This window comes from Gopherus evgoodei, chromosome 3 (assembly GCF_007399415.2).
Source record: "Gopherus evgoodei ecotype Sinaloan lineage chromosome 3, rGopEvg1_v1.p, whole genome shotgun sequence".
Taxonomy (NCBI): Eukaryota; Metazoa; Chordata; order Testudines; family Testudinidae; genus Gopherus; species Gopherus evgoodei.
The window spans coordinates 93,516,028-93,539,088 of NC_044324.1; the positions used below are offsets into that span (position 1 = coordinate 93,516,028).

At 48.5% G+C, this 23,061-nt stretch overlaps 1 protein-coding gene across 1 annotated transcript in view; it reads left to right on the forward strand.

The window, feature by feature from the left end:
- LOC115648449 overlaps positions 1-23,061 on the forward strand; it is a 150,139-nt gene that overhangs the window by 70,662 nt on the left and 56,416 nt on the right. The window contains 4 exon segments of the mRNA XM_030556084.1: positions 1,800-1,951; positions 3,187-3,298; positions 6,502-6,551; positions 9,028-9,204. Coding sequence (XP_030411944.1) covers positions 1,800-1,951; positions 3,187-3,298; positions 6,502-6,551; positions 9,028-9,204 — 491 coding nt within the window.

A 23,061-nucleotide genomic window follows, 5' to 3' on the forward strand; every position in this document is an offset into this window, starting at 1 on the left:
GCAAAGGGGCTGCCTTGTGCTTTAGCTGTTTGTATACCAGCCATAGGGACATACATCAGTGCTTCTGAATGTCAGCCAGCGGTGTTTTCCAACATCTTTCCACCACATCAGCGGTGAATGTAAAGGAATCTTTGTTGATGTAAACTTACACTTCCTAGTCCCTGAAGCATGCAAGTTACACCAGAGTAGGCTTGCTTACCAATATGCACACTTGATTTAGACCCATTATTCCCCATCACATACCTGAGCACTATTAGTGAAAATCAATGAAACCACATTTTGAAATATCAACATCCTTTGAGAAAGAGAATTATTTGTCTGGACAGCTCTAATCCTGAAGTCATTCCCAAATCATTCTCCTGCAATGCAATACAAGTTGCTGCTGCCATGACTCTCAGCCAACTATTGGGAATAGTCTTTACTTTGGAAAAAGCTTGCTTCCCCCATTAGTATGGACTGGTCTTCCAAACACTTAGAACAATTTTAGACAGTAGAATAGTTCTATGACTTTTTTTTCTTTAGGAAGGCAGTGACTGCGCATTTAGTTTACAGATGTCTCCTCTCAGCAATAAATCATTCAATTACTACTGCATCTGTTTCTGGACTAGATTTTACTCATTTACAGTCAGTAAATATTAGCTGTCTAAATATAAACCTGAACAATTAATAGAGCCAGCAGAGCAGCAGCAACAGCAGGAGGCTTGGGCAGGTCGTGCATCAATTATTCAAGACCAATAAGTAAAGAGAAAACGTGGCTTAATTACATGTATCAGGATAAAGAACACTAAGAAAAGATCCTTATCTTCTCTTCCTGCTACTCACTTGCTGTTCTCTGTAAATGAGAGTTAATGGAAACTTTATACACAATGTGGGGTGCAGGGAGTGGGGAGGAGGGAACAGGGGAACAGTGGAAATTACCTGCTAATCATTTCTTCCAACAGTGTCTCCACTGGTGTGTCCCAGCCTATATTCTTTTTCTTACCTATCATAATGCAGGCTTCCTTTTAAAGACATTTCTTTTTCTCTTGCTGCTGTATGTAGTCAAAGTTAACCAATGACAATTTTTTTAGACTTGTATTGCATGGGTAGATTGAACTTTCGTCTTGTGTTTTTTTTCAGTATATTTTAAATACAGTTTTGGGATCACTCTTTTGGTGAAGCCAACAACCCCAGCATCCCCATTTTCTTCACTGTTGATGAAATGTGGAGAATGTTGTCTGATTGTAAATTGTGTATTGCCTCTAACTTTCCTTGTCTCCACAGTTTCATTATTCTTATGCTCTCCAAGAACTTATAATATAATAATAGGAGATATACCAATCTCCTAGAACTGGAAGGGACCTTGAGAGGTCATTGAGTCCAGCCCCCTGCCTTCAGTAGCAGGAAAAATTTTTGCCCCAGATCCCTAAGTGGCCCCCTCAAGGATTTAACTCACAACCCTGGGTTTAGCAGGCCAATGCTTAAACCACTGAGCTATCCCTTCCTTTATTCAGCTTTCAGTGTGCCTGGTGAATTAAGCTCAGTGGTTTGAGCACTGGCCTGCTAAACCCAGGGTTGAGAGTTCAATCCTTGAGGGGGCCACTTGGGGATCTGGGGCAAAAATCTGTCTGGGGATTGGTCCTGCTTTGAGCAAGGGGTTGGATGAGGTGACCTCCTGAGGTCCCTTCCACCCTGATATTCTATGATTCTGTGATTATACCATAAAAGTATAGCAGCCACATGAAACTGCAAATCTGTATTGATTTAACAGGCAGTGTTCCCACTAGAATAAGTACAGATTGGTATTCTTAATATTTTAGGAAGCAAATTTAAGTTTGAAGAGTCAAAGCAGCTCAGCAAGTGGAAGAAATTCAAGATCTGGAAATGAAACAGAAAAACAGACCCTGACAGCTGCACCAGCAACTTCGTATTCTACAGGGCACCCTTTAGATGGACACTGGACCATTAAAAGGTATTGTTATATCCTGGCCCAGTCCCTGTCTCTTGATGGATATTAATACATTTAAATGCACCCAAATCCTGGAGCCCAAGTGCTTCAAAGCCCCCTGAGTCTGATTAGTGACTGGTAACTGTTCCTAGCTCTGGGTCTCTCAGGCATTCTTCCATGTGCAGACCTCATGTCTGACATCCTTCTTGTGCAATGGGACCCTTCAGTTCAGATATCTTAAATCCCAGAACAAGAGGCATGGCCCTCCTGAGCCCCCAGATGCTTAGACTCATTCTGTCCTTCCAAGATCACCTGGGTGTGGAAGTTCTAGTTTCAAGTTAAACCCTTCAAAGACAATGTGGAAATAAAGCAAGGAATACAAGCATAGCACAGGAATTTCTCGACCACAAACACTTTTGGTGGCACTAGAGAGTTAGAGATCTTTGGAAGATAACACAGTCCTGAATGCAGTCCCCTGCCAAGTCTGATCTCACCATGGGTCTGAGGTTTGGGCAGCATCCTTAGGCCCATCATCCCATTGTGCCTTTTGGTCTGATCTTCTTGCCTGTGCTGGTGGTTTTAGTCTCCAACTCGGAAAAGCAGCCCCCTTTTAATATAGTCTCTCTCTGCTTCTTCCCTATGTACTCTAGGCTGAGGAACTGCAGACCTACCCTTTTCCCAAGCAACCTTCTGTGTAGTGTTCATTGCTCTTACGGATGGGTGTTAAGAGCTCATCAGAGTTGACGGCTTCAGCTGGCTGTCTCATGGTAGACCTCTTGGAGATGGAGGTTACAATGGAAAGTGAAGATTATAAACAAAATGGAATTCACAAAATGACATGGAATTCCCAATTTACTCAAACATACTCCTGGTGTATCACAGATATCCTGTTAATGTGGGAAGGAGACAAATGCTGCATCTTGGCAGGAGATTAGACTAGATGATCCTTGTGGTCCCTTCTAATCCCATGGTTCTATGTTTGTAAATATTTTGTTTCTATTTCCCCATATTTCACTTACAATGGAACCAAAGAGATGTGTATTGTTAGTCTGTATTTGAGTTTTGTCTTTTCTAGCTACTCTACTCTATTATCTATTGCAAAGAATTTATTATTAAGGTGAGTATTTTGGGGCATTGTGTTTTAACCTAAAGCAATAGCTAAATGGCTCAGATTGTCTCTATTTGCTCTGATTCTGATGGCTTAATCTTCCCATTCCCAGTTGCAGAGCTCAGATACAATGTTTTCATTTACCACTTAGGCCTCCAGAAGCTTTTGTATCCATTCAGTTGGAGAAACTGGGGCCACGGGACATGATGCTGAACACGTTCATTCATAAGAAAGAAATCATGGGCAGCAGAATGCAGAACCCTGTAAGTGTGCCAAAGAATTATTATTTGAGAGAGAGAGAGAGATTTTGGTGACCTTCAGCAATATATTAAGATTTTTGATAGCATTGTTTTTTATCAAAGGCACCAACATAACACTCAACCTGCCATTATTTTTAAGGAGAGGAGGGGGTGGGCCCATGGTTAGTGTGACAGACTGGCAATATCCTGGACAAATCGTGTGGAATTAAGATAAACTTGGCTGAGTTAGGTTTAATACCTTGTGGGGTCCACTATGTGTGGTGTTGTGGAATTGTATGCAACTCCTCTAGAAAGAGGGAAATAGTAATGCCATTCTTCCAGTTATCAGCCTTTTGAAGCCATCCTTTGGAGAGGCTGACATACACCAGTTCAAACTGGATTCTCCATAGACCGCCAGTCAAAGAAAGGCTTTTTAGATAAAAACTCTGATTTTAAAGAGGCACTGGGTCTTTGTCCTGATCCAGCAAATGGACAGGATTCCCTTAAGAAAGAGTTGGAAGAAGTGACCCTACTGAGACCCCATAAGACTGTGTCTGAGCTGAAGCTGTGATGAACTTGAAATCAGAAGGAAACTCCTTGACTGGGATGTTGATGGCCTGCTCCTGTTAGAGCCCATGTTAGGGCTGGGGTGAACTCTTGTAATCTTATTAGCATGTGTGTATGTTTTTTTATTGTTTTCAGTATGTTTTCTCTGTAGTGCTTTTACTGTAAGAATAAAACAAACTTGCAGAGGAAGTGCTGTGTGTAACATAACTGTTGGCAATCACTCTGACATTAGCCTCTGAAGAGAAAGGAAACAGGCCTGCTTAGGCAGAGTCTCTTGCTGGGTATCACAGTATAGTCAGGGGATAGTGCAGCCTGGAAATATCCTAGTCAGAAGGGTGAGAGATGCGTGTCTCCAGTCAAAAGAGGTGACGGTCAGGGGAGCCTGAAGTCTAGAGTGAGTGTCCTTGATGGACCATAAAGGGAGAATACAGGTGCTGTTGCCCTGAACTATGACAGTGCACCAGCCTGGGGCTCAGAAGACCTAGTTTCAATTCCCTGCTCTTCCACAGACCTCCTGTGTGATCTTGGGCAAGTCATTTAGTCTCTTTGTGCCTCAGTTTCCCATCAGTAACAAGGGGATGATAGACCTTCCTTACCTCACTGTGGTGTTGAGTACAAGTACATTAATGATTTTGAGGTGCTCAGATACTACAGTGATGGGGTTCTAGAAGTACCTAAGCGAGAGTGCTTTAAAATGTGTTACAAAGAACAAAAATAAAGAATCTCTGTTAAAATAACAATAAGAGGAATTCTGTAGCAGAGAAGGAAACTGAACTTGAGGTGGGTTTAGTTTATTAAATAAATAGTTCATCTAATCTCAGTTTTACAGTTCTGTGGTCCCTGTGTCAATGGAATTTAAAGGCTGCCTCTTGAACTTCCCACACTCCTCAATTGTTCTGGGTACTTTTGCACCACAGCTGAACATCTGACTATAGATACTTAGATTAAAAAACAAATCGCAGTCTGCAGTTGTATTACTAGGTTAAATTAAAAAGGCTAATTGGGGCCATGTTGAATATCACCAGCTGGGATTGTGAAGAAATTTTCATCCATAATTTAGCATTGCAGCTACATGGGATTTTATTCCAGTGAAGCATCCACCATTGGCTTTAGAGACGAGACAAAATACTAGAGTAGGCAGACTTTTTATCAAGTCTCTCTTATGTCACTTTCAGTCTTATCAGTTTGTGTTTAATTTTTAGAGGAAGATAAGTAGACTTTGTGTCGTAGAATCATAGAAGATTAGGGTTGGAAGAGACCTCAGGAGGTCATCTAGTCCAACCAACCCTTTGCTCAAAGCAGGACCAACCCCAACTAAATCATCCCAGCCAGAGCTTTGTCAAGCCGGGCCTTAAAAGACTCTAAGGATGGAGATTCCACCACCTCCCTAGGTAACCCATTCCAGTGCTTCACCACCCTCCTAGTGAAATAGTGTTTCCTAATATCCAATCTAGACCTCCCCCACTGCAACTTGAGACCATTGCTCCTTGTTCTGTCATATGCCACCACTAAGAACAGCTTAGCTCCATCCTCTTTGGAACCCCGCTTCAGGTAGTTGAAGGCTGCTATCAAATCCCCACTCACTCTTCTCTTCTGCAGACTAAGTAAGCCCAGTTCCCTCAGCCTCTCCTTATAAGTCATGTGCCCCAGCCCCCTAATAATTTTCGTTGCCCTCCACTGGACTCTCGCCAATTTGTCCACATCCTTTCTGTAGTGAGGGACCCAAAACTGAATGCAATACTCCGATGTGGCCTCACCAGTGCCGAATAGAGGGGAATAATCACTTCCTTTGATCTGCTGGCAATGCTCCTATTAATGCAGCCCAATATGCTGTTAGCCTTCTTGGCAACAAGGGCACGCTTTTGACTTATACAGCTTTTCGTCCACGTAATCCCCAGGTTCTTTTCTGCAGATCTGCCACTTAGCCAGCCTGTAGCAGTGCAAGGGATTCTTCTGTCCTAAGTGCAGGACTCTGCTCTTTTCCTTGTTGAACCTCATCTGATTATGTCTTTACGGTCAACTTTCTAAGTCGGACCCAGATTTTCTATAGGTCTGGAAAGTCATCCTTATCCAGTGTCTAGAAACTGAGATACTTGGATCCTGTCTTGAATTTGCTTGTGATTCAAGTTTTCTCCTAAATGCATTACAAGTTAGGTTTGGTCCTGACCAGACATAGGGTGGTGATCAAAGCCCCATCAAATATTTTATCAAACAAATTAATCAAAATACATAATTCAGTTGAGTAAATTCACAAACTATGGAACCAGCTCAATAAGCTGACTGAATATTTGTGGGGGAACTATAAATTTGAATACTTTTTGGAAAATATCTCAATGTGTCATTTAAATTATGTTTAATATCATGTCCTGAATAAAAACTATTCTAATAATTTTGTTCAATTTGATTATTGGATTGATATAAGGATGTGCTGTACTGGCGAAAATCATCTCCGATGTTCATTCTCATCAAAGTTTTTTATGAAGAAAGGAGTTAGACTGCTTTGTAATGTTGCTTATGATCCAGAACCTTATTTAATACATTAATAAAGCAGCATTTCTATAATAGAAAATGTTGCTATATTGTACTATTTTATGGTCTTTTGGATGCAAAGTACACAAATGTTGTAGAGCTGTCACTAAGAAGAAAATATTATGTTGCAGAATGAAAATGAAAAAATCAGAAGAGAAGTTATTGCTGAATACTGTCATAGGTGAGTACATCAAATATATACATTTCAGTCTCTTTCTTCTTTGTTTTTTTTTTAAAATCCTTTGCGACTGAAATGTGAAAGTGGCTAAGGCTTTACTTTGAACAGGATCTTTTTCTATTAGATTACAATATAACCATTATAATGTATTTTTCACAATGCTTTATAGTTAGTCATAAAGCAAAGAGAAAGAGGAAGGCTTCTAGTGATTAGTGGGAGATTGTGGGGAGCTAGAGGGAGCACAAATAACATGGAAGAGAGTGTGCTGGAACAGATGGGAAATGGGCCATTCTTTTTCCAGAAGCAGGATGAGGAGAGAGGTTGATGAGGTAATTAGTGGGTGAGAAAAGATCAGGGAAGTGTCTTCACCACAAGGGTAGAGTTGTAGTAGGAGTAGTTTACAGTAAATCAGAGAATGATCTAGTGGTGATGGAGTGGCTAGCTTTGGTCACAGATAATACTGTAAATTCAATCCATGTGCTAGGGTGACTGGAGGGATTGGGAAACGGGAAAGATTGGAGTTTCAAACTTGAGTTGAATATTTTTATACTTGCTTTGACTTGGTAGTGTCATAATACTTTGTAGCTGTAAGTCCCACTCTGGCTTCTATTTCTGTCTGTAGGAATTTTGCCATCAACTTCAACAGAAACAGGATTAGATCCTTGTATAAAATGCCAGTTTGTCTACAAAACTAAACAAAAAACAAACCACCAATGGCAATTTGCATGTAATTTGACTGGATGAGAAAGGGAAAAACAAAACGCTGGTTTAATAAATTAGATGTCCAACACAAATTCATTATGTCATGTTACAATAAGGCATAGAGGAGTTAAGTATTAATATCTACCTCAAAGGGGTTGCCGTGAGCCTTAATTCATTGATGTTTTTAAAGGGGTGTGAGAATATCACTATCATAAACTGATAGCTAAGGGTTAATGTCTCTTACACCTGGAAAGAGGTAACCTGAAGCACCTGACCAGAGGACCAATCAGGAAACCAGACTTTTTCAGGTCTGGGTGGAGGGAAGTTTGTGTCTGAGTTCTTTGTCTTGTGCCTGTCTCTCTCTCGGCTATGGGAGGATTTCTGTCTCTTGCTTTCTAATCTTCTGTTTCCCAGTTGTAAGTACAAAAGATCAGATAGTGATTTATATGTTTTTTTGTATTTTACATATGTGTAGTTGCTGGAGTGTTTTGAATTGTATTCTTTTTGAATAAGGCTGTTTATTCATATTTCTTTTAAGCAATTGACCCTGTATTTGTCACCTTGATACAGAAAGACCATTTTTATGTATTTTTCTTTCTTTTTACATAAAGTTTTCTTTTTAAGACCTGTTGCAGTTTTTCTTTAGTGGGCAACTCCAGGAAATTGAGTCTGTACTCACCAGGGAATTGGTGGGAGGAAGAAGTCAGGGGGAAATCTGTGTGTGTTAGATTTATTAGCCTGACTTTGCATACCCTCTGGGTGAAGAGGGAAGTTCTTTTGTTTCCAGGACTGGAAATAGAGAGGGTGGTATCCCTCTGTTTAGATTCACGAAGCTTGCTTCTGTGTATCTCTCCAGGAACACTTGGAGGGGTGAAGGGAAAAGGTTTATTTTCCTTTGTTGTGAGACTCAAGGGATTTGTGTCTTGGGGTCACCAGGGAAGGTTTTTGGGAGGACCAGAGTGCCCCAAAACACTCTAATTTTTTGGTGGTGGCAGCTTTACCAGGTCCAAGCTGGTAACTAAGCTTGGAGGTTTTCATGCTAACCCCCATATTTTGGATGCTAAGGTCCAAATCTGGGACTAGGTTATGACAGGAAAACCTCCAAGCTTAGTTACCAGCTTGGTAACTAAGCTTGGAGGTTTTCATGCTAACCCCCATATTTTGGACACTAAGGTCCAAATCTAGGACTAGGTTATGACATGATCCCACTTCTGCCACCATGCCTTATTCAAAAAGAATACAATTCAAAACACTCCAGCAACTACACACATGTAAAATACAAAAAAACATATAAATCACTATCTGATCTTTTGTACTTACAACTGGGAAACAGAAGATTAGAAAGCAAGAGACAGAAATCCTCCCATAGCCGAGAGAGAGATAGGCACAAGACAAAGAACTCAGACACAAACTTCCCTCCACCCAGACCTGAAAAAGTCTGGTTTCCTGATTGGTCCTCTGGTCAGGTGCTTCAGGTTATCTCTTTCCAGGTGTAAGAGACATTAACCCTTAGCTATCTGTTTATGACAATCACGTGAAAGGTGTTACAGCAGTACAGAATATTAAGCAACTTTGCTATATGGTGCCACTGTGTGTTACAGCATAGCAGAATAGCCATCTTTAAATCTGATGATTTTGCAGTAGACGTTGCCAAAGGATGCGTCAGTGTAGAAAGAAATTAGAGCCAGGAAGAGTACAGCTTATCTGGATGGATGACTCACTGCACAGTAATTTTTATATAAAGCCTATATGCTAATATTTGGTACCTTTTTTATAGATTGAGCCATCGTATGTCACTGTATGCCCTGCGAGGCCAGATCATGGCATACTACAATAGTCTGAAAATCCTGCTAGAAGATTTCCCTGTCATCAGAGACAAATACTTCATGATTGGGCTATCTCAAGAAAAAAAGGGGAACAGAGACTCAAAGGAAAATCTTGAAGCTGATCCCAGGTTTGTAATGTCTTCAAAAATTTGTCCCTGGCTGCCAGAGTTTCAAATTAGCAAGTAGAGATGAGAAAAGAACGTGTAGCTAATAGTCCATATGCACTTTGAACCACATCTTCTGCCAGTGTCCAATGGATCTCTGATTTTGTGCACACAATTGGTTGTGCCTGCAAAAGTCTGCATACATGGAATTCAAATACTCCAAAGACTTCCACCACCATGGATGGGAGAATCAAATGAATCTAGTTTATGTTCAGAATGTAAACCTTACGTTCACAGATTCTCAGGCCAGAAGGGACCATTGTGGTCATCTGGTCTGACCTGTATAGCATGGGCCATAGACCTTCCCCAAAATAATTCTTAGAGCAGATCTTTTAGAAAAAATCCAATCTTGATTTTAAAGTTATCAGTCATGGAGATGCATGGTAAATTGTTCCAATGGTTAATTAGTTTTGTCATTAAAAATTAACCCTTATTTCTAGTCTGAAATGAAATCTTTAACTTAGTTTAGCTAAAGTTGTTGTCTTATATTTCCGAGTTAAGTGAAACCTGTTAACAAGTGAGAGTACAAGCTCTAGCTCTGTCCCTGAACCCATTGGGATTAAGAACTAGCATCAGTTAACCACTTATCAAGAACTCTAGTTGACTCTTTTAGCCTAGCTGCTTAGCAAGGACTAAATCAAATGCACGATTGCCAGATGAGCATAGTTCGACTGGGGTATTTTTCTTTCTTCAGTTCATACTACATACCGGTTGCTGTTCTAAGGGTTAAATGGAGATCTCTAGTATGGAGAGAGAGAGTCCATAGAACAGTTCAGAAACATCCATCACGCTGCAGGGAAAGACTTGTTTAGCATTGATTCTGCTGCTGAATGGTTTGGCCATTTAGCCTTCATTGGGCTATTATATTAATAAGTCTTGACAGAGTGTATGTTAATAAGGTATTGGCTGATGCATTGGGCCAACTCCCTTTTACCATCCAAGAAGTGAGTCAATATTGGTTTGTTAGTTTTTTTGTTTTGCATTTGTTTAAAAATATTCTGGGGAGGCGGTAGTTACACATCATCTCTTTTAACTATGAAATATAGATTGCGCTGAAAAGAGAGAGAACAGGGGGCATGCTAGAAGACAACTTTAATTAGCTTGCTATTAACAAGCAGCTGTTCTCCCTACATTTGAAATGGTGAAGAGCTCCTGTGCTAGAAAGCCAATTAAAAGTAACTCAGAGGACTGTAAACTAGGGGAAGAGTAATTTTAAAACTGCCTCTCTTTCCTTCAGCCCTCACCCTTTAACCCCCACCACACTTCCCAACACCATCCCTGTGCTTTTTTTGTCCACACTTTGTGTCATTTATTATCAGTTTTATATAATTTAAATTAAAATAACAGCTTAGAACCACCTTGTTTACTGTCAGTTAGTTACATTTCAAAGAGACAGGTTTCAGAGTAGCAGCCGTGTTAGTCTGTATCTGCAAAAAAGAACAGGAGTACTTGTGGCACATTATAGTCTAACATTTATCTGAGCATAAGCTTTCGTGGGCTACAGCTCACTTCATCAGATGCATAGAATGGAACATATAGTGAGGATATATATATATATATATATATATATATATATATATATATATATATATATATATATATATATATATATATATATATATATATATACACACACACACACACACACACACACACACATACAGAGAACGTGAAAAGGTGGGAGTTGTCCTACCAATTGTAAGAGGCTAATTAATTAAGAGAGAGAACTTCTTTAGTGATAATCAAGATAGCCCATTACAGACAGTTTGACAAGAGGTGTGAGAATACTTAGCATGGGGAAATAGATTCAATGTGTGTAGCTTCCATCCTTCCTTAGTATTATTTCAGGAAATTAATTCTAGCACCTTCTTATTCTCTGAAATAAGCCTATCACCTACATTTGTACTCACCAGATGTTTGAAGGGTGAGCAGGATGTGCACTCTAGTTTCTCATCACAGGAGGGAGAGAGGGTGGAAGAGGGGTAGAAACTGAAGGAAAGAGCATGGTGGGGAGGGAAAAGAGAAAGCATACAGTAAAAATGAATATAAGGTGAAAGGCCAAATAAGAGAAGAGAGAATACTCCTAAGGGAATTCTGTGCCACTGCGCAATGCAGAATTCGCACAGAATCAATGTTCTTCTTTGAGTGATGGTCCCTATATGTATACCAAACGCAGGTGTGCATGCGTGCCATACGTTGGAGCTGGAAGTCTGTCAACAGCTGTGTCTGTTGCCACACATGGTCACTTTACATTGCCACGTGTGCCATGAGAGGTTATAAGAGGCTGTGTGGAGTGATGCACCGTCAGTTCCCTCTTACCGCATGGTCAGAGTCAGAATCCTCTCTTTACTCTTGTACACTTTACGAGAATGACAATCTGTTGTAGGTAGACAGTTCTATTTCCTTTCTCTTCGTAAATCTGTAAATATGTTAGTTTGGTTAGTTAGTGTATATGTAGCCCCTTATGGGGTTTCTCCTGACCCCTTTGAGATTATGCCCTGCGTTCCAGGGTTCAAGAACTGGGCCTCATGCCCTCATTCATTCTCCATGAGTAACGAGCACATGTGCTGCCTCTACTGCCAGGGTGAGACACCTACTGGGTCGCCTACTGCAATATCTGCTAGTCCTTCCCATCAAGGACCCGCGACGCTCGATGTCAGCGCCTCTGTAAGTTCCTCGTGGTGAAAGTGCTCTGGCCTCATGCAAAGTCCGATACTGGGCAGTCAGTGCTGGCTGTGCACCATCTATCACTGGCTGTGAGCGCCCCGCCCTCGAATTCACTCTCAGAACCATCAGAACCACTAAGATGTGAGAAGATGCACAGGAACAGTCGCATGTGCTCTCACAATCACTGCAGTAAGTCTCCATTGCAGACCGCTGCACCACACTGCGTTTCCTCCCCAAGCCAGGTTCAATCAGGTGAGACATCGCATGATGACCCTGCTGGGCCACCCCTAAGGCAGGGGGCAAGGTAAAGCAGAAGCCGGACGTGCCAGAACCGCCAGTTCTTCTTCGAGTGATTGCTCATATCCATTCCAGTTAGGTGTACGCGCCGCGCGTGCACATTCGTCGGAAAACTTTTACCCTAGCAACTCAGTGGGCCGGCAGGTCGCCCCCTAGAGTGGCGCCACCATGGCGCTCCATATATACTCCTGCCGGCCCACCCGCTCCTCAGTTCCTTCTTACCGCCCGTGTCGGTCGTTGGAACAGTGGAGCGCGGCTTAGCTGACCTCCACTTCCCTAGCTACTCGTTTTCTCGTATATAATTATGCAGTTATAACCCTTTTATATATATATTTGTATGGTTATACGTGTTTTCTTTGCTAACATGGTTAGTTTAGTTAGCGGGGTTCAGGAAGTAGCCCCTTCCATGAGCCCAGTGCCGGAGCTATGCATGGCTCACCGGGTTTTAAAAGGGGCCTGGCCTGCCAGAAGCCGCGGCCGAAGAGAGATCTACATGACTCCTGTTTGAAGTGCCTCAGGGAATCACACTTGACAGATAAGTGCCCCATTTGCAAGGCTTTTAAGCCGAGAACAAAAAGGTGCGGGACTTTCACTTACCCCCCCCACCTTGGCGCCGAGCGATGTTCAAGCGGCGAGCAGAAGCGCCTCCTCGGCACCGGACCCCGCCGGTACTACCAAGGCCTTTCGGCACCGACCGTCGCCGGCACCGATGTCGACTCGGCACCGCTCCCTTCTTCCGAGATCGAGAGAGCCTACGATTCCTGCTGGTGCCTGGCGGCTCCCCGGCACGCGCCGTGGTTGAGCCCCCCTGCTCCCGCTGCTTCCGTGCCACCTGCATCGCAGCCAGAGAGCTCGCCTAAGTTGGGTTACCCGGCACCGACACCTGCAGAGGCACCGATGACTTCGGCTCCGTCGATTCCAGTCCCCCAGGACCACGGAATCCGGTGCCTGGCAGCTCCCCGGCTCGCGCCGTGGTAGAGCTTACTGCTCCTGCTGCTTCTGTGCCAACTGCACCACAGCTAGAGAGCTCGTCTAAGATGGCTCGCCCGGCACCGACGACGTCGGCACCGTCGATCCCGGTCCCACGAGGGCCGTAGAATCCGGTGCCTGACGGCTCCCCGGCGCGCGCCGTGGTTGAGCTACTGCTCCTGCTGCTTCCGTGCCAGCGGCACCGCAGCCAGAGGGCTCGTCTAAGTCGGATTGCCCGGCACCGGCACCTGCTGCGGCACCGATGACGTCGGCACCGTCGATCCCGGTCCCACAAGGGCCGTAGAATCCGGTGCCTGACGGCTCCCCGGCACGCGCCGTGGTTGAGCTACTGCTCCTGCTGCTTCCGTGCCAACGGCACTGCAGCCAGAGAGCTCGTCTACGTCGGATCGCCCGGCACCGACACCTGCTGCGGCACCGATGACGTCGGCACCGTCGATCCCCGGTCCCGCAAGGGCCGTAGAATCCGGTGCCTGACGGCTCCCCGGCACGCGCCGTGGTAGAGCTAATGCTCCGGCTGCTTCCGTGCCAACGGCACCGCAGCCAGAGGGCTAGTCTAAGTCGGATCGCCCATCACCGACACCTGCTGCGGCACCGATGACGTCGGCACCGTCGATCCCGGTCCCGCAAGGGCCGTAGAATCCGGTGCCTGACGGCTCCCCGGCACGCGCCGTGGTTGAGCTCCTGCTCCGGCTGCTTCCATGCCAACGGCACCGCAGCCAGAGGGCTAGTCTAAGTCGGATTGCCCGGCACCGACGCCTCTGAGGCACCGACAACATCGGCACCGTCGATTCCAGTCCCACAAGGGCTATCGAATCCGGTGCCCGACGGCTCCCCGGCACGCGCCGTGGTTGAGCGTATTACTCCCGCTGCTTCAGTGCTGACGGCACCACAGCCAGACAGCTTATCTAACTCGGATCGTCCGGCACCGACACCTACCGAAGCTCTGATGACCTCGGTACCGTGGATCCCGGTCCCACGAGGGCCGTCGAATCCGGTGCCTGACAGCTCCCCAGTACGCACTGTGGTTGAGCCTGCTGTTCCCTTCACGCCGGAGATGTTACCAACGGCGAGGGCTCTCAGCGCCATGACAGAGTCAGTGCTGCCTGACCCGGGCACCGCCGGTACGGGTAATACAGTCTCTTCAGGGGACTGTCCCCTGTCAGCACAGCAGAGCGGCACCGTTCATGATCACGGTCCCGCAGACACTCCAAGTCCTGTCGGCACGCCGGACACCACTGGCAGTCCCGGTGCTGTTTTCCTCGGTACTGGTCACACTCGTTGCACCGGTCGGTATCCCGTTCGCCGACCCGCTATCGGCACCGTTCCGACCTCTGGCACCGGGGCAGGTACCTTGACTCCTGTAGCCCTTCTCCGAGCCTCGAGATCTCGGTCGACCCCCCCGACACCGTTCTGGTTGCGGGTCTGGATCTCGTTCCAGGTACCGATACGCCTCCCGATGCCGGTCCCCGGTGCCGAGTTGGGCAAGGTCCGAGTGAGTCAGAGACTCTGCCTGTGCCTTCTTTTAGTACCTCCATGGCCGTCCGGACACGCATCCGTGTCATCCCATATGCGCAGATTTTATGCTCAGGACCACGATCCTGATATGATGGCCAGCGGGCGCCAGCCCCGAAGCAGAAAGTGGCTTGGCGAATGAACAGGCTTGGCCGCCAGGTGTACTCTGCAGGGGCCCTGCAGCTCGGGGTAGCAAAGCAACAAGCCTTGCTTAGCTGCGATAATTATAGCACCTGAGTGAAGGAGTTTCTCCCTCAAAACTTCCACCTGGAGTTCGCTGCCGTCTTGGAGGACGGGGGGAAAGAAGGTTCCCAGAGCGTCCCTCCAGGCCTCGTTGGACGCAGCAGACTCTGCGGCCAGCACTCTGGCCTTGGGTGTCGCCATGAGGTGCATTTCATGGCTTCAGGTTTTAAACCTCCGGCCGGAGCTGCAGTATGCCATTCAGGATTTACCCTTTGTTGGTAAAGGCATCTTCGCGGCAGAGACAGCCCCAGACTGCGAAGCCTGATGGACAATAGAGTCCTAATGCGTCTCAGCATGTATACGCCAGCGACCAAACGCAGGCCTTTCTGGCCCCAGCCGCCATACTCTGTGCCTAGCCAGAGGCAGAACTCTGGCAAACGGCAGGGCCAAGGTGGTCGCAGACGAACGTCAGAACCCCTAAAGAGCCAAAGTCAAGGTCCCTCGCAATTACCACTGGGACCAAAGACGGACCTTCCAAGGTTCACCTGAGGGCGGTGTACCAGTCGCAGGACGGGATCCCGATCCCGCTTTCTCCTGGCATGGCCCCAGTTACTTCAGATCGCTGGGTCCTGCGCACGATGGAGCATAGGTACCACCTTTAATTTGCTCCAGCCCTGTCCCACTTCAGCGGACGAAAGGGGTAAGGGGTTTTACCCCCGTTATGCCCTAGTCCCCCACTCGAACACAGGTCTCAGACCTTCTTGGTCCTGCACGGACTCAACCGGGTTAGGATAAGGTTGGAGTTCTGCATGGTATCCCTGGGAACCATTATTCCATCCTTGCCTCCGGGGGCTACTGTGCCGCCCTGGATATGAAGGACGCGTATTTTCTCAATGCCATCTTCCCTCCGCACGGGAGATGCCTCCGCTCTATAGCCGACTGTCAATACTCCCGGTTTACGGCCATAGTCGCCGCCTACCGTTGCTGATGTCGGATATGCGTTTTTCCGTATCTGGACGATTCGCTTATCCACGGAGACTCTGAGACACAAACCACTCAGCGCGTGGGCATCGCCACGGTCTTATTCACAGGTCAAGGCCTGCTGTTTATTATAGAGCAATCCACTCTGGTCCCCACGCAGAGGTTGGGCTCCCTAGGGGCTATCCTGGTCTCCTACCTAGCCGGAGCCTGCTTATCGCAACTGAGATTTTAGGCGATGGCAACAATCATCTGAGGTCTGAAGGCTTTCCCAACAACCTCAGCTCGTTCTTGTCTCAGTCTCCGGGGTCCATGGTTGCCCGCAAGTTTGTAACCAAACACGCCAAGCTCCGCCTCCGTCCTCTCCAAGTCCGGCTCACTGCCCCTGACGGCGGACGCCTCATCTCTCTGCTCGAGTGTTCATAGTCACCTCTGAGCTTAAGGCCTTTGGTCTTCTAGGGAGCTGGCATTCCTCATCAATGCCCCAAAAATTGAGAGTAGTCCGCCTGGCATGCCAGGGGTTCCAGCGGCAGCTGCGAGGCCGTTGTATCTCGGTGTTTACAGCCAACACAACGACCAGGTGCTTCATAAGTATTCAGGGGGGAAATAGTCCTCCCCCCCCTTTTTTGTCAGGAGGCCATCCATTTCCGGGTCTTTGGCATGGCCCATTCGATGGAGCTGGCGACGTCCTTTCTCCCAGGCGTTTGGAACGTCCTAACTCTTTGCCTCAGCAGGTCTTTCCTGCCTTACGAGTGATCACTCTGCCCCATGTGAGGCGTCCCGCTTTCCGGAAGTGGAGATGTTTCCTCACACAGACCTGTTCGCTCACCGCGAGAGCAGAAAATGCCAGGTGTTCTGCTCCTTCCAAGATCTCTCCTCGGAATCGATCTTGGACGCATTCCTGATGCCGTGGAAAGGCCAACTGCATTATGCCTTCCCACTGTTCCCACTGGTTCATTAGGTCCTGCTCAATCTCCGCAGGGGCAGAGCGTGCATCATCATGATCACTCCAGAATGGTCCAGGCAGCGCTGACATACCACGTTACTCGGCCTGTCAGCCCAGACCTCATCACTCAGGGCAACGACAGGCTTCGTCACTCGGACCTGCAGCCTCTTCGCCTCACGGTGGCTGCTGCGTACCTGAGTCAGGGTGACAGGCAGCCTTCCACCTGGTCAACGTACCGGGCCAGGTGGAAGCGTTTCTTTTACAGCTGCAATACGCTCGATCTTGCTCCTGCTGAGGTCTCGATCCCCTCTGTTTGGCCTGCCTCTGGCCTTCAGCGGCAGGACCTGGCGGTATCAGCGCTGAGGATACACTCAGCAGCCATCTCTACCTTCCAGCGGGCTGAGATGGACGTTCAGTGTTCTCACGCTCTATGGGTTCGAGGTCCCTCAAGGGCTTGGAGCGCTTGCACCCTCGGGTGCGCCGCCCAGCCCCGACCTGGGACCTCAACCTAGTCTTGGCCAGACGGGTCTCTGAGATCAGAGCTCTTACGGGGGTTCCGCCGTACACTAGGTTTCACAATGACAAGGTGCAGTTATGACCGCACCCGGCTTTCCTCCCTAAGGTGGTTTTGGCTTTTCATGTTACCCACAGTTCAACGCAATGGGCACAACCGTTGCACTCCTTGGACATCTGTGGAGTGCTCGCATTATATTGTGCTGACAGAACCATTTCCTAAGGTGCCCCAGCTCTGTCCCGGTAGCGGGCCAAAGGGAGGGCTTGCTTGTTCTCCTCTCAGAGGATCTCATCTGGGGTGATGGCGGACATCCCCACTTGTTATGATTTGGCTCATATTTCCCCAAGCCACATCAACGTGCATTCTACCAGGGCTCAGGCTTCATCTGCCGCCTTGCTGGCTCGTGTTTCTACCCACGAGATCTGTCGTGAAGCTCCATTGGTCCTCGGTCCATACCTTTGCTTCGCAGTAGGCCCTGGTTCAGCAGTCAAGAGAGGCTGTAGCCTCTGGCTCAGCAGTTTTATTCTGCCACATTTCACTCCGACCCCACCGCCTTTGTAAGGCTTGGGATTCACCTAACTGGAATGGATATGAGCAATCACTCGAAGAAGAAAAGACGGTTACTCACCTTTGTAACTGTTGTTCTTCGAGATGTGTTGCTCATATCCATTCCACACCCGCCCTCCTTCCCCACTGTCGGAGTAGCCGGCAAGAAGGAACTGAGGAGCGGGTGGGCCGGCAGGAGTATATATGGAGCGCCATGGTGGCGCCACTCTAGGGGGCGACCTGCCGGCCCACTGAGTTGCTAGGGTAAAAGTTTTCCGACGAATGTGCACGCGCGGCGCGTACACCTAACTGGAATGGATATGAGCAACACATCTCGAAGAACAACAGTTACAAAGGTGAGTAACCGTCTTTTCCCGAGAGGACCAAGGCTCCCAACAGCCCGCCGGAGTGCACTACTCAGCCATGTTAGGACTGTGCGGGTTCCATTCTGTGTATCCTTCGTTGGAGTGGCAGACAGTGGGAGGTACCCTGGACACTGGGCCAGATGAATCCAGTGGTCCCCACATCCCACCTAGACCTGCTGTACCCGTCTTCACCGCTTCTTTTGAGCCCCCTGGCCACCTTCATCGGCAGATGAGCCGCTCCTCCTCAGCTGTGACCCACCACTGCCGGTCGCGGTACCGCCGGCACCGATGGCTCTGTCACTACTGGAGGCTTCTTTGGACTTGGAGGGCTTCTTGGCAGAAGTGCCATCCTTCTCCCTCGTCTCCTGGTGTAATGCAGGCTCCTGGGCTCACCTGCCTTTTCTGGCACCCTACGCTCTGGGCCTGCAGTACAATCAACACCTGGTCTTCTGGCACCACTGGCCCACATGGGACCTTTATTGCCGCCCATATCCACTGTTGGTGGCCTCATACCAGCCCACTTCAGCCCTCTGCTGGCTCTGCTAGTCTTGGACCTGGAGGAGGACCTGGCGCTTGAGCCAACACTGCCGACCCCAACGGCAGGCATCTCCTCTCCGGACAAGACCCTGATCCCATCTACCCTCTCCTCTCCTGACTGTCAGCACCAGTACCAGGAGCAGCTACAGACGATGGCCCTTGACTTGGGCAACCCCTGGAAGAGGTCCAAGACCAACTGGGCCAGTTGAACATTTTCCAGCCCTAGGGCCTGACACATGTAGCTGTGCTCATTCACGACACCATTCTATAACCTGCGCAAGTGGTGTGGCACATGGTGGTGTCCTGTGCCCCCACGCTCAACGGAGTGGAATGCAGGTACTTCATGCCAGCTAAGGGGGCTGACTTTGTTTTCCTACCCACTTCTGGCCTTACTGGTCATGCATGCAGCCATGGAATGGGGGTGCCAGCATTCTGCCTCTTCCATCCCCCCAGATGAGGACCTCATGGGCTGTAAACTCCACTCCTCCACAGCCCTTCAATTCCACATTTCTAACTGTCAAGCTCTGCTAGTGAAGCACACTTTCAACAATTTTAAAGTACCAAGCTAGTGGAGTTCTTGGAGGACACCCCACAGGATAAGTGCCAGCGGTTGCAGGCCCTGCTGTCTGAGGGCTGCTGAATGGCCAAAGTCAGCCTCCCGGCCACAGCAGATAGGGGGGACACGTTTTCCTGCTCCCTGCCCACAAGAGTGGTGATGAAATGTGACGCATGGCTCCAGTCATCCAGCTTTCCCAGGGATGTCCAATCCATTGTCCAGGACCTCCTTTTCAATGAGTACAAGCTGTTCCGTGCAAAGATGGACAAGGCCTTGCATTCCTTGAAGGACTCACGGGTGACCCTTTGGTCCCTCAGGATCTACACCTCTGCCCCTGCAACCGATAATCTGAGCCACAGTTTTGGCAGTGCCCACACCTGCCATACCAAGCTATCTTCACTAGGTATCAGGAGCAGGCCTGCTGGTGCCCCTGTTCCCAGTGCCCACAGCGATCGGCCACTGGTACCTTTGCTGCCACACTTCGCCACCATCAGACTGCCCAGTTTTGATGCAATGGCCGAGAGCTGTGAATCCCCCATGTCACTACCTGTGGCCTCCTGTGGCACCTTTTGGAGACTGTCTTGCCCTATTCACCTACCATTGAGGCAAGATCACCATGAATCAATGGGTATTGGAGGTCATGTGACACAGCTACTTAATAGAATTTCTCACCTTCCCATCTCACTGGGCCCCCCCTCGCTCTCTCTGGGAAGTGCCACCTACAATACCCTACTTCAACATGAGGTGGACACCTCCTCAGGAAGGGTGCTATAGAACCTGTGACCACCCGCCCCCTTTCTCGGCAGGGGCTTCTACTCCCTGTACTTTCTCATCCCAGAGAAGGATGGGGCCTCCATTCTATCCTCAATCTCTGCTTACTCCATACTTACATCAGAATGACCAAGTTCTGCATGGTGACCTTGCTTCCATCATTCTCTCCCTTCCCCAGAGCATGTAGTTCGAGCCCTTGACATGAAAGACGCATATTTCCATATCGACATCCACCCAGCCCACCACAAATTCCTCCACTTCTGTGTGGGTGACAACCACTATCAATTCAGAGTCCTTCCATTTGGTATCACCACGGTTCTCAGGGTCTTCATCAAGGTCTTTGCTGTCATAGTGGCCCACCTCCATTGAGGGGGGCACTTTGTATTCCCCTACCTGGACAACTGGCTGTTGATGGCTCTGTCCCTTACTGAGGCAGTGACAGCTGTTGCAGCCCTCCCCTTGCTTCTCACCTTGCTGGGTGTCTGTGTCAACATGGAGAAATCCGTGCTCCTCCTGACACAGATGGTTCACTTCACTGAAGTGCACCTAGACTCAATCGCAGCACACAACTTCTTCCTCTTGACAGGCTGCTCTGCCACCCTCCCGGCCCTCGTGAAGACCCCGTGCTGCAACCCACAAACGATGATGCGCCATTGTCTCTGCCTCCTCAGCCACATGGCAGCCTGCACCTATGTGATGCCACATGCCTGACTCCATATGTGTTGCTTCAACTGTGGCATCTCTTGGTCTGCAGGCCCCATCTTGACCACCTGGACTTAGCCTTGACCATTCCCAGCTGGATCTGCACATCACTCACGTGGTGGACTTTTCCTACCAAGGTGCTCCTAGGCATCCGTTCACCACTCCCGGCCCTAGGGCCATCTTCACCAAGGATGCCTCCCTGGCAGGGTGGAGCGCACACTTGGCTGGCTGCACCACGCAGGGGAGGTGGACTCCCACAGAAGCACGCATGCACATCAACACACTGGAGCTGCGTGCAGACAGCCAGGGCTGCCATGTGTTCCTGCCTCTTCTCTGCGACCAACATGTTTAGATCCTCTCAGACACTACCACCACTGTGGCGCACATAAACAGACATGGCAGCATCAGATCCTGGTCACTTTGTATGGAGGCCATCTGCCTCTGGAACTGGTATCTCCACCACAACATCGTGCCCCACATGATGTACCTCACGGGGGCACAGAACTCGCTAGTGGACGCACTGATCAAAACTTGGTACCTCCACCATGAGTGGGAGCTCTATGACCCCACACTCTTCACCAGCTGCCGGCCCTCTGGGATCTTTTTGCTACCCATGCAAGCTGCAAGTTCCCCCTCTTCTGCTCCAAGAGTCAGGATTCCTTCTTTGGTGGCATGCCAGCCTTCAGTACACTTTTCCCCTAGTCCCTTTTTTCCCCCAGGTCCTCCACAAGATCCGCCAAGAGCGGGCCAGAGTCATCCTGATAGCACCGTGCTGGCCCCAACAGTTCTGGTTTCTCAAGCTATTCAGACTGTCGGTCTACTCACCAATCAGTTCCCCCAGCAGGCTGGACCTTCTCACGCAGGACCATGACAGGCTCTGCCACCCCAACCCAGGCCTACTCCAGTTGATGGCCTGGTTTTTAGAAAATGCCTGTTAATCACCCGTCCACTGTATTCTTACACACAGTAGGAGGGAGTCTACGAGGGCATGCAACACCATGAAATGGAAGCACTTCACCTCCTGGGTGCATTGCTGACACCTCCCCTTCCATGCTGTCTCTGTGCCGATCATTCTGGTCTGCCTCCTGGAGCTCTAGAGCTTGGGCCTCATGCTCAGCTCAATCTGCCTCCACCTCATGGCACTCAGTGCCTTCCTCCCTCCATGTGGACCCTACCACTGCCGCTTTCTGAGGGGCCTGACAAACTGCTTCCCTCCAGTTCTCACTCCCTACCCTCTCCTGGGAGCTCAGCCTTGTGTTGTCTGCCCTCACCCAGCGTCCCTTTGAAGCCCTGGCCACATGCTCCCTGGCTCACCTATCCATGAAGATCCTCTTCCTGGTGGCCATTGCCTCTGCCCAGCGGGTCAGCAAACTGGCAGCCATGATGGCTGAGCCTCTGTATACAGTTTTCCATAAGGTCAAAGTCTCCCTGCGCCTTCACCCTCAGTTCCTCCCAAAGGTCGTCTCAGAGTTTCATCTCAACTAGTCCATCCATCTCCCAGTCTTCCATCCTAAACCCCACGCCACTCCTGTGGATAGGACATTGCACTCCCTGGACATCCACGGGGCACTGGCCTTCTACTGGCCTTTCACACCTTCCCATGCCTCTTCGTATCCATCGTGGAATGTTTGAGCAGGCAGGGCTTCTCCTCACAGCATATATCCAGTTGGGGGTCTCAGTGCATTACAGAATGCTATGCTTGCTCCATTGTGACACTGCCCAGCAGAATCTCAGTGCACTCCATGCGGGCACACACGACCACCTTCACCTCCCTGGCGGAGGTACCCTGGCACAAGATCTGCTGTCCAGCAATATGGTGCTCTGTCCTCACCTTCACAGTGCACTACACCATCAACCAGTGGGCCAGACTGTTCTGCAGCAGGCCTTACCCATCACATCCTTGCACCCACCTCCAAGCTGATCGTTGCTCCGTACTCACCTGCGTTTGGAATACATATAGGGACCATCACTCAAAGAAGAGGAGATTACTTACCTATATTTGGAGGCTCTTTGAGATGTGTGGTCCCTATTTGTATTCTAATACCTGACCACCTTTCCCTCTGCTGCGGAAAGAGGGAGACTGAGGGCGCATCACCCTGCATAGCCTCTTATAATCTACATGGAGCATGTAGTGACATAAGGCAGTTGTGCAGGTCAACGGACACTGCTGCTGAAAGACTTCCGGCTCTGGCACATGGCACGCATGCGCACTTATGTTTGAAATACAAATAGAGACCACCCATTTCAATTAACCTCC